Below are 11573 nucleotides of genomic sequence, written 5' to 3'. Positions count from 1 at the left end.
CTGCCTGGGTACAACTATTGGTTTCTTTAAACCTGGTGTAGGCAAGAGACTATCAAGTAAAATATACATACAATAGAGTCTCACTTATCCAATCTTCTGGATTATCCAAGCCATTTTTGTAGTCAATGTTTTCAATACATCGTGATATTTTGGTGCTAAATTCATAAATACAGTAATTACAACATAACATTACTGCGTATTGAACTACTTTTTCTGTCAAATTTGTTGTATAACATGATGTTTTGGTGCTTAATTTGTAAAATCATAACCTAATTTGATGTTTAATAGGCTTTTCCTTAATCCTTCCTTATTATCCAAGATATTCGCTTATCCAAGCTTCTGCCGGCCTGTTTAGCTTGGATAAGTGAGACTCTACTGTACATGTATATATATGCCCCTAGTGGTGCAGTGGGTTAAATTGCTGAGCTGTTGAACTTGCTGATCGAAAGGTCTGCAGTTGGAATCCAGGATGCGGGGTGAGCTCCCGCTGTTAACCCCAGCCTCTCCCAACCTAGCGCTTTGAAAACTTGCAAATGTGAGTAGATCAATAGGTACCACTCCAGTGGGAAGGTAATGGCGCTCCATGCAGTCATGTCAGCCACATGACCTTGGAGGTGTCTATGAACACCGGCTCTTCCATCTTAGAAATAGAAATGAGCACGGACTCAACTAGACTTAATGTCAGGGGAAAACCTTTACCTTCAGTTGTATATTAAATAAATACACACACACACACACACACACACACACAAAGAGGAAAGGAATAATAAAATATAAAACTATACAATTATAAAACAAATTATCCAGATTAAATAAAACACCAGTACCAAGCAAAGTGACAAATGTAGGTCACCCAAATATACAAGATTACAAAACGATATTAAACTAAAACTCCAAAAGCTTTGGAAAACAAGGAACTTTTAACTGTGGTCTGTACATGAGAATTTAGAATCGAGACAAGTGCGCAAAATTATTTTGAAGAATCAGTAATGATAATGGCTTTTTCTGAGGTCTCTGGAAGGTTCCTCAGCTCCAGGTTCATTCCTTTTCCCCTAGATCCCCAAAAAGTGAATTTCAACCACTGCTTAGGCATCTTTGAAAAATCTCAGGAATTATTTTTTAAACTACAATTCCTGGAAATCTAACAACCACCATGACCATTATGAAAGCTGTCATTCACAGAGTCATTTTACCAAGCTCTGAATTTGAAGAACAAACCAATAAATACAGAGTTAGATCTATTCTAACTCCATCTCTTCTTGAGTTTAAAAGAGAAGGGAAAATCTCCAAGCACTTCATCTCTACTGACACACACAAGCAGAGAGAGGTCTCAATACTAAGATGTAAAAAGCAGAAGACTGAACCAAAGGCATGCACCTGCAAAGTATCCATTCTACATAACCAATCAGAATGAGAGAAGAAAGAGAGTCAGAGAGAACAAAAAGATACATTCCAACTGTCATTCAGGAAACGGGGGGAAGGGATTCTAAAGCTAACTAACTGTTCCTCATTGAGGACTGCAAACTTGGACAGTGTGGGGTTTATTTCCAACACTCTTTACTAAATGAATTTCCTTGGGGAAGTCAGTCTAGAAGGAAATGGCTACACCCCCCCCCCCCCGCCCCAATCTTCTTGATATAATCCGAGATTAGCCAAGCCCATTCTCCTGCCCAGAGTCCACCTCCCATTCTCCCGACCAGAGTCCACCTCATTCCCCGGCATTCATTCATAAATTTCTATTTAATATTTTTCTCATAATGCCAACAGATTGTTTTTCCAGATTCCTCAATGCTGAAGAGGCAGTCCAAGTGAGGGAGACGTAGTTTTGAATGGGATTTTCACTGATGCTTCCAATGATTGTAAGTACTGTGCCTTTTTGTATTCCAGCACTTATTCTGCATATTTTTGTAGAAAGATCCTAATTAATTTGTCATATACCATCTATAGAAATTTTTATACAAATTCTATTTAAAATCCATTGTGTAGGTGAATTTTAAATTCTGATGCCACATTCGTTCCCATTTGTCAAGTTTTATTGAGCAGCCTATATTTGCTGCCCATTTTACAGAACTGTTCTGTTTTTTCAATATTTCTCTGTACATTGGCCATCTTGTCTATCCTAAAAGCCTTCTTTGGCCTGCTTCTACAGGCAAGAGCCATAGCGGTTTTTTCGAGTAGAATCGTTTGTATCTTTCCCAAATTAAAGGCGATCTTATGAAATGGTTTCCAAAATTTTTCTCGATTTTAGTTTTCCCATACCAGAGGTAGGAGTACCAGCCAATTCTTAGATCGAATCCTTCCAATGTTAAGATTTTTTCTCTTTTTAATGTAGTCCAGTCTCTTATCCCGATCAGGCCACAGGCCTCATAGTATAGTTTTAGGTCAGATAAACCCAGACCCCTTCTCTTTTTCTCCTTTATCAGATTGACAAATTTAATTCTGGGTTTCTTTCCCTGCTGAATGAATTTTGATAGATCTCTGTTCCATTCTTTAAAAATCTTCATGTTTCTAATGATCAGGAGATTCTGAAATAATTTGGTAGGACATTCATTTTAATCGTCACAAGTCTTTCTTTCTTTCCTTATTTTATTACAGTACTTGTATCCTGCCCTTCTCACCCAATAGAAGACTCAGGTCGGCTTACAATAAAAGCACATATATAAAAATAATACAATACATTTCAATCAATAAAAAATTAAATACATTAGACAATCATAAAAATACACATATAAATATACAATTGGCGTGTTTCGAGTCTAAAAAACTGGGTCTGTCATTGAGTTCTAAAGCGCATAGTAGTAATTGATGCTGCTGTTATTGTTCGAAGGCCTAGTCCCATAACCAGGTCTTAACTTTTCTGCAGAAAGATAGGAGGGAGGGAGTCTACCTGACTTCATTTGGGAGGGCTTTCCATAGGCAGGGAGCCACTACTGAAAAGGCCCTGTCTCTCATCCCCACCAGCCGCACCTATGAGGCCTAAATATTTAATATTTATTTGACAGTTGCATTCCTGATAACTCTAAGATTAAGATTTTTTTATTTCCTACCATTATAGTTATTTCAACCATTTTCCTGTCTGAGTCCTTAAATGATATATTGACTTGAATTTCTTTATTTGCGAAAATTACCACCCCTCTTTTTTCTTACTTGATGAAGAATAGAATTATTTACCTTTTTTTTGCGGGGGGGGGGGGGGTCAGATGGGCTACCTGTTTGTGTGAGATATGGGTTTTTTGTAGGGCCACTATATCATATTTTCCTTTCCTATTTCGGTTAAAGCGGTTTTTTTCTGTTTGTTTGGCAAGTTTAGACCAGGGTTGTTTATGTTTTCCGGGCTGTATGGCCATGTTCCAGAAGTATTATCTCCTGATGTTTAGACGGTTTAGACCATTCACATTATTTGAGTAGCATCTTATAGGTTTAGTTCCTCTTTGGTCTGTCGGTTTTCCACCTTCCCTATCTTTTTTCAGTTTCTTGTAAAAGTGTTTTGCCTTTTCCTCCAATGTCAGCTAGTATATTTGATCTTTGTAGGACATCATAATGCCCTCTGATCGTTCCAAATGAAATCTTATTTTGAGCTTTTTCAATTCCTCTGTTAAAAACATATATTTTCTTCTTTTAGTTAGTGTTGCACTGGAGAGTTCGTTCAGAATTGCAATCCTTTTCTCTTTGTAATATATTGGGTTTAAACTGTTTTGTCTAAGAATTTCATCTCTTATTCACTTTCTTGAAAAGTGTATTACAACATCCCTTGCAACATTATTTCTTTTTGCAAAATTGGTTGAAATCCTGTGAATTCTGCCAACATCCTTATCAATTTCTTCCATTGGGCACTGCAGAAGTTGTGCCACCAATTGTAAGATTATGTCCCTTATATTTTCTTTGGCCTTTTCATGAACATTCCTAAATCTTAATTGAAATTTCATATTATCTTCTTCCATTTTTTCTTGCTTGTTCTCTAATTTAGTGTTCTCTAATTCCAGGCTTTCCATCTTAGATTGTAGCTTCTCTTGGATTTTCTTCTAGTTTTTGTTTATCTTGTTTAACTTCTTTGATGTCATTTTGGAAGGTGCTTAGTTCTTTTTTCATAGAGCCAATCTCTTCCGTTATTTATTTCTGCATATTCGATAATTGATCCTGGACCAACTTCTGGTAGGTATCTTGCTTCTCTGCCATGGTTCGCAATTCTTTCTGATATGCCATATATACTCGAATATAAGCCGAGTTTTTTCAGCTCTTTATTTAGGCTGAAAAAGCCTCCCACAGCTTATACTGGGGTCAAGCTGGCAGCAGAGCCTGGAGGCAAGGCTCCAAGGAGAAGCTGGCCTCTTCTCCTCCTCCTTGTCCAGCTGGCCATGGAGGAAGAGGATGAGTGCCCTGTAATCGTTGCTTCTCCTCCTCTTTTTCCTAGGCCAGCTGGCTATGGAGGAAGAGGACAACAAGGACGAGTGCTGGGAGCAGCAGAACCCCCAGGAGAGTCTCTGCTGCCCCCACCATTAGGATCATTTCCTCCTAGGCCAGCTGGCCATGAAGGAGGAGGAGCAGTGGCGCTGCCAGCACCTCCTTCTCCACTGAGGCCTACTGGCCGAAGAGGAAGAGGGGTGTCAGCACCAGTGGCACCTTGGCAACCTTGGCCTACCACTCTCATGCCTCTCACTGCACGAGAAGGCATGAAGTGAGAGGCAGGTCCACAGGGGGAAGAAGAAGCTGGCAAGGTGCATGCGAGAGTGGCAGGCGATGGCGGCTACTCCTTGACTTCATCCTGGCAAGAAGAGGGAGGCGAGGGGCAAGAAGAGGACACTTATTGGATTGCTGTGAGTTTATTATTGAGGCTGGGTGGCCATCTGTTGGGGGTGCTTTGATTGTGCTTTTGCTACATGAAGGCAGAAGGGGTTGGACTAAATGGCCCATGCAATCTCTTCCAACATCATCATCATCATCATGATTATTATTATTATTATTATTATTATTATTATTATTATTATTGGTTGGCACCTACTGAGGTGCTTTGATTGTGTTTTTGCTGTATGAAGGCAGAAGGAGCTTGGACTAGATGGCCTATGCAGTCCCTTCCAACTCTATTATTATTAATATTAATATTATTAAGGCTGGGTGGCCACCTGTTGGGGGTGCTTTGATTGTGCCTTCCATGCATGAAGGCAGAATGAGGGAGGTTAATACAGAGTATAATACTTTGTTCCCGGAGCACATACAGCTAAGTTGCAGAGTTTTCTTAATACAGAGTGAGGCTGAGATTTCAAAGAGAGGAGGATTTCTTTCAACAAATAATGCGGGGGGAGGGATGGTGGGTGGGGCTTCAGATCAGTAATGTGATGAGAAATTTACACGAATGCGAAGAACATACTGAGTTGCATGGAAGTGTGGTGAAGATAAGGAATTCATCTGATTCATAAGAAAATGAAGCTCTACTGAGCTCTACTGAGCAAAACATTTTCACCCATTTCATTGCCTTAATGTGATGAAGTCCAAAGACCGATCAAGGTCAGTATTTGTCTCTTTTGTTCTCAATATGGAGGCACTAGTTTTCCCTGCGTCTTGGTTTAGCTTCATTTATCCAATCTTTTACTTCTGTTACAAATCTTTTGCTTTTCTCTTTACCCTTTAACGGGAAGAGGTAGATAAATACTCTGATAGCCAATAGCATTTAAACTCTTCCAAAATGTTCTGTCTTTTTGTTTTGAGTTTAATGAGGAAGCCTCTCCACGAGGAAAACAAGATTCCCTTCTTAATCTCACAGTTTCTTGCTGCCATCACCGATCATTAGAAGCCACTTAAGATAGAATTTTTCTTTCTCATTCTTAACACTATAGGGTTATGAAATGGGGATGCTTTGAATGCGATTTCCTGCTTCTTGGCAGGGGGTTAGACTGGATGGCTCATGAGGTCTCTTCCAACTCTATGATTCTATGATTCTATGAAATGCGAATTTCTTAGATAAAACTTAAAATGTGATACTTGTGTTTATAGGGATTTTGATACCAACAAAGATCAGTCCTCAAAAATTATTTATTTCTGTCTGAGTAAAATGTGTGGTCTGTGGCACTGCCATATTTTAATCTCCAGGCATCTGTTAATCTCATATGATCCATAAAATTTAAAAAAGGTTTTGTGGAGTTTACCTTGTTCAGCTGTGACAGGTTATTTATCTGATTTTCCATCTATTGATGGAGAAATAACCCCATTCCAATCACCCATAAATATCCATCTACTTCACTTTTGTAGAGAGGTGGCTGCCTAGGTAGCAGAAATGGCCAACATTTTCTGGAATTGCACCATTAAGCTTTATTACTAGCATTGCAGAGTAATTGATTAGTGAGGCAGGCTTACCTCTCCTTTTTCTCTTTTATTATTATTATTGTTATTGTTATTACAGTAGAGTCTCACTTATCCAACATAAACGGGCCGGCAGAACGTTGGATAAGCGAATATGTTGGATAATAAGAAGGGATTAGGGAAAAGCCTATTAAACATCAAATTAGGTTATGATTTTACAAATTAAGCACCAAAACATCATGTTATACAACAAATTTGACAGAAAAAGTAGTTCAATACACAGTAATGCTATGTAGTAATTACTGTATTTACGAATTTAGCACCAAAATATCACAATATATTGAAAACATTGACTACAAAAATGTGTTGGATAATCCAGAACATTGGATAAGCGAGTGTTGGATAAGTGAGACTCTACTGTATTATTATTTATATACCACTTTATCTCTCCCAAAGGATACTTGTTGCTCATGCATGCTCAATAAGCGACATTGGAGACACTGGCTACTTTGTTTCTAGCATTCTTTATTACAGACATATTATTGTAACCCAAAAATGGAAGGCCATGTGTCTTTAGTTCTCTTTCACCTTCATCCCAAAACTGATGCTGTCAAAAGAAGAAGGAAAGAAAACCACCGAATGGACTCCTAGAAAAATGACAAACTTTTCTCCAGAAAAGGGGGTTGAGTGGACTTAAAAAGACTGCATAACATGTAGCTTTGCTGTTAACTGAGGTATGCCAGTAAATGCTAAACCATACATCTGCAGTTCCTTGGCAAAAGCCCTAGAAATACGTCTCACTAAGAATGGTAGGACATTGTTCTGAATCAAAATGCACCAGGCTGAGCTAAATAGCTAGAGGGTCTGCAACTGTTTTCTTGTGTTGTTGAAGGCTTTCACATCTGGAATCACTAAGCTGCTGTGAGTTTTCAGGCTGTATGGCCATGTTTCAGTAGCATTCTCTCCTAACATTTCGCCTGCATCTGTGGCTGGCATCTTCAGAGGTCTATTGGAAGTGAGGCAAGTGGAGTGTATCTGTGGATTGTCCAGGGTGGGGTAAAGAACCCTTGTCTATTTTGTTCGAGCTTGCTCGTTGCAACATTCACACTTGCTTTAAACAAAGTGCCTTTGGGATGCCTGATGTTTGCTAAGGTACCAGCACTCTGACAGAGAAGACTGAAGACTTTGTTAAACTACAGCTCCCAGGATTCCATAGCATTGAACCATGGCAGCTAAAGTGCCATCAAACTGCTCTAATTCTACAGTTTAAATGCATCCTGATACATCTATGGGTGATTCCAGAAATTTTTTAAAAATATTTTATTACAGATTTTCTAATACATTAAAAGAAGAAGAAAATATCTATGAAGAAAATATCTATGAACAGAGAGAAAAACAACCAAAGAAAAATAGAAAAGCAAGATAACAGAGTGCAGAAAAAAATAACATTGATGTTCAGTTTTCATCTGCCAATTGCCAAATCAATTATTTGTTTATCTACAATAGAGACCATAGTTTTTGAAGCCTACTCTTCACCCTCAGTGAGCGCTTTGATCTTTTCTGCTGGCTGCCAAGGTTCAACACCCCCTCCTTTTCAGGAAATGAGATTTTCACCTTTAGCTTATAAGTTATTTCAGGATTAGGTATTAAATTTCCCATATTTTCCAGGAGTTGCTGCAGAGCAATGAGTCCTATAGGATCTCCTGGCTTCTGATGGAAGAATTTAGAGAAGGAGGGAATGTCTGTTTTGCATTTGGCAACAGTTGTGGGAATGGAAGACTCAGCAACAATAGCTTCAGACACCCTGGTAGTACGTTCAGGAGAAGTCTCCTCAGCTGACTCTTCTTCAGAGGCAGTGAGATGTTGTGGTGAAGCTGGTATTTTAGGTCTGGCCTCAGTGGTCGTAGGGGCTGAAGCCATATTGGTTATGCTGGCTACAGAAGCAGTGTTGGTATGAAGTTCTGTACTAACCATTGGAGGTATAAGCATGGCAGGATGAAGCTCAGCAGTTTGCTCATTGCTCGTGTGAACTTCAGTACTGACTACCTCAGAAGTAAGTGCAGGAGGATGAATCTTAGCAGATAACTGTGAAGTGGTTGTTGTCATGGTAGAAGTGAAAGGCTGAGCAGTAGATGCTATAAGGATAGGAGACTCTGGAAGTGTCTCCGCCGTGATGGTTGAAACAGGAGGGACAGTGAAAAGAGAAAGATGGACCTCTGTAGCCATTTTTGAAAAGAGCACAGCTAGGTGTTGAAGAAACGACGTGGTGGTGGAGGAGGAAGAGACAGTAGCAGCAGCACTGAGGGTGTTGTCAACAATCTTCGGGGATGATGTGCTCCCATCAGGCTCTACTTGATGTTTAGTGATTTGGATTTCTGCAATTAGCTCCTCCTGGTTTTGTGCTTCTACAGTGAGAAGCCAACCTGAGAGTTTTACAAAACAAAGAAAGAGGGGAAAGGAAGAATAAACTGCGACTGGCATCTTGGAAAGTGTACTAAAATAGCACTGCTGTCTAAAGTGATTCATTTACTCGTATTTACTTCATTTTATCCTCCCTTTCTCCCAATAAAGTGACTCAGGCCCCTTATACACTGCCATAAACAATTTAGATTATCTGCTTTGAACCGAATTATATGGCAGTGTAGATTCATATAATCCAGTTCAAAGCACATAATGTATATTATCTGCATTGATAATCTGGATTATATAGCAGTGTAGGAGCTTCAGGATGGCTAACAATATATAAAAATAATACTATTGAAAGCAAGATGAATATATTATAATATAAATGTAAATATTAATGTATTACATTTATATCAGCAAAACAATTTAAATTTAAATATCAAAATGCGTTAAAACACCACCACTCGTAAAATCCCAATTACACCATCCTCAGAAGCTGACTCCTCAGCAGTCCATAAATGCTGGATGCCAGAAAAATATTTTCACCTGTCTATGAAAGAAAAGGAGATCATCCTGGTCTCTAGAGAGTTTCAGGCTGGATCTACACAGCCTTATATCCCAGGATATGATTCCAGATTATCTGCTTTGAACTGTATTATATGGGTCTAGACTACGAGATGATCTGGGATAAAAAGATAATCTGGGATCAGCTCCTGGGGTAAAGGGCAATGTAGATCCAGCCTCAGAGTGTAGAAATAGCCACTGAAAAGCACCACTTACTTGCTCTTGGGCATGTTCTTGGACACCAGCTCACATCAGACTTGTCAGCATAGCTAATGCAAAATCATGATGGGAGCTGAAGTCCAAAAACATCTGTATAATTGCAGCCCTGGTTTAGGCTCTGCTATTTAGGCCCCTTCTACACAGTCATATAATCCAGGTTATCAAAGGAGATAATCCACATCTACTTTGAACTGAATTATATTATTCTACACTGCCATATAATCCAGTTCAAAGCAGATAATCTGGATTTTATATGGCAGTGTAGAAGGGGCCTACGTATTGCAGGAGTAAATAACTAGAAGAGGACATCTTTTTCTTTACTGGTTTTGAAGCATCCACACAGCTCTCATTTCTCAGGGAAAATTCCTATGACATGAGCTGTGTATCTCCTGCATAGATGAATGAAGGAGGAGGGAAATCAACATTCTCACTCACCAAGGCCAAAGAGGAGAACCCGCACAATGGCTGTTTTGGTACCCATGTTTTGGTAGCTTTGGGCACAGGGTGGTTCTGAAGGAGAAACCTTTAGTGGGCTGAACAGATAAAAATATTTAATTCTTCAAATTCTGTTCACCAAACACTTCTCTTCAGACCTTTTGGTTTTGAAGTGAAAGCAGCCCAAGAAGAAAGGCCAAGGAAAACTCCTACATACATCACAAGAGATGCTTATGACATCATTAGATAGCAAGATTTCCCCTGTGATCTTTTCTGGCCAACTGGTTGGTCTGCCTCTATGATTTTGTGCTTGTTCTCTTTGGGGGGGGGGGGGGGTTTGCTGGCATTGCAGAATTATAAGGAAGAGGCAGGGAAAAGGGTTAAGTACAGATTGGCCTTACCCAAACAGGCACAAACATATGTTGTAGAAAAATTGACCCCCTCCTTCTCTAACAATAATAACTATAATTTATTACATATTTTTATAATTTGACTGAATTTCAGCCAAGCTCAGCCCCAGCGCAACCCTAAACATTCCTGGGAGGATTAATCTGATCAACTCTCCTTTTGTGATTCTAAGGCCCCATCTACATTGGCTTGTCAAATCCAGATTATCTACTTTGAACTGGAATATGGCAGTGTAGACTCATATAATCCAGTTCAAAGCAGATAATGTGGATTATCTGCTTTGATAATCTGGATTATATGGGAGTGTAGAAAAGACCTGAGGAAACCCCTGGACCCAAGATTAGTCTATGACTCCTCCTACACTGCCAAATAAAATCCAGATTACCGCTTTGAACTTAATCTACGAAATGGTTCATAGAGGGAGATATGTTCTGTCAGGTAAATTGGACCAGAGCCATTATGGAATAATTCCATCAGCGTTGCCTCCAAAAAATCCTACAAACCTCTTGGGAAGACAGGTTGACAAATATTGGTGTGTAGAAGAACCAAAGACCACTAGCATTGAAATTATGATCCTCCGCCATCAACTTCACTGTACTGGCCACATTGTCTGAATGCCTGATCAAAGTTTCCAAAGCAGTAACTCTATTCTCAGCTCAGGAATGGAAAACGGAATGTCAGTGGACAACAAAAGAGGTTTAACGATGGATTTAAAGCTAACTTTTAACACTAAAATAAACACAGAGAACTGGGAAGTCATGGTCCTCAGGTGTCCATACTGGAGGCCAACTTTTACCAATTGTGCAATGGATTTTGAGGAGGCACAAATAAAGGGCAAAAGGGAGAAATGTGCTGAGAGGAAGATGTGTCAAGGAAACCCTTGTTGTGAACACCTACCTGGAGACCTGTGCCCACATTGTGATGGACCGTGTGGATCCAAAATCACTCTATAGTCACTTGTGGACCCGCCATCAAGACTACTCTAAGAAGACATCCATACTTGGCCATGACTGATCGCCTATAGTATAGTATAATATGGTTAATATCATTGCTCTTTCCCATTAGAGCAGTGGTTCTCAACCTGTGAGTCCCCAGATGTTTTGGCCTTCAACTCCCAGAAATCTTAACAGCTGGTATACTGGCTGGGATTTCTGGTAGTTGTAGGCCAAAACACCTGGGGACCCACAGGTGTTTTGAGAATCACTGCATTAGAGTCATTAACTCTATTGGATTCACTTTTGTGTTGTCTC

The 11573-nt window shown here is 39.5% G+C and overlaps 1 protein-coding gene across 1 annotated transcript; it reads right to left on the bottom strand.

Annotated features, from left to right (window-relative positions):
- Positions 1 to 6815: 6815 nt before the first annotated feature.
- LOC134299168 (uncharacterized) lies at positions 6816 to 10078 on the bottom strand. Its single transcript, XM_062981129.1, has 2 exons — positions 9916 to 10078; positions 6816 to 8717 (listed from the first exon to the last, which is right to left on the bottom strand). The coding sequence occupies exons 1-2, from the start codon at positions 9959 to 9961 to the stop codon at positions 7792 to 7794; spliced, it is 972 nt and encodes a 323-aa protein (XP_062837199.1). The 5' UTR covers positions 9962 to 10078; the 3' UTR covers positions 6816 to 7791.
- Positions 10079 to 11573: the final 1495 nt, after the last annotated feature.

Source organism: Anolis carolinensis, chromosome 5 (assembly GCF_035594765.1).
Source record: "Anolis carolinensis isolate JA03-04 chromosome 5, rAnoCar3.1.pri, whole genome shotgun sequence".
In the NCBI taxonomy this organism is placed as follows: Eukaryota; Metazoa; Chordata; class Lepidosauria; order Squamata; family Dactyloidae; genus Anolis; species Anolis carolinensis.
The sequence above is the reverse complement of the archived record's forward strand: the minus strand, read 5'-3'. Positions and strand labels throughout refer to the sequence as shown.

Bases quoted from the DNA above. Each gene is read 5' to 3' on its own strand.
- LOC134299168 (XM_062981129.1), bottom strand. From the start codon at position 9,961: ATGGGTACCAAAACAGCCATTGTGCGGGTTCTCCTCTTTGGCCTTG. The intron at 8,718-9,915 runs GTGAGTGAGAAT...TAAAACTCTCAG, and splicing joins GGTTCTCCTCTTTGGCCTTG to GTTGGCTTCTCACTGTAGAA.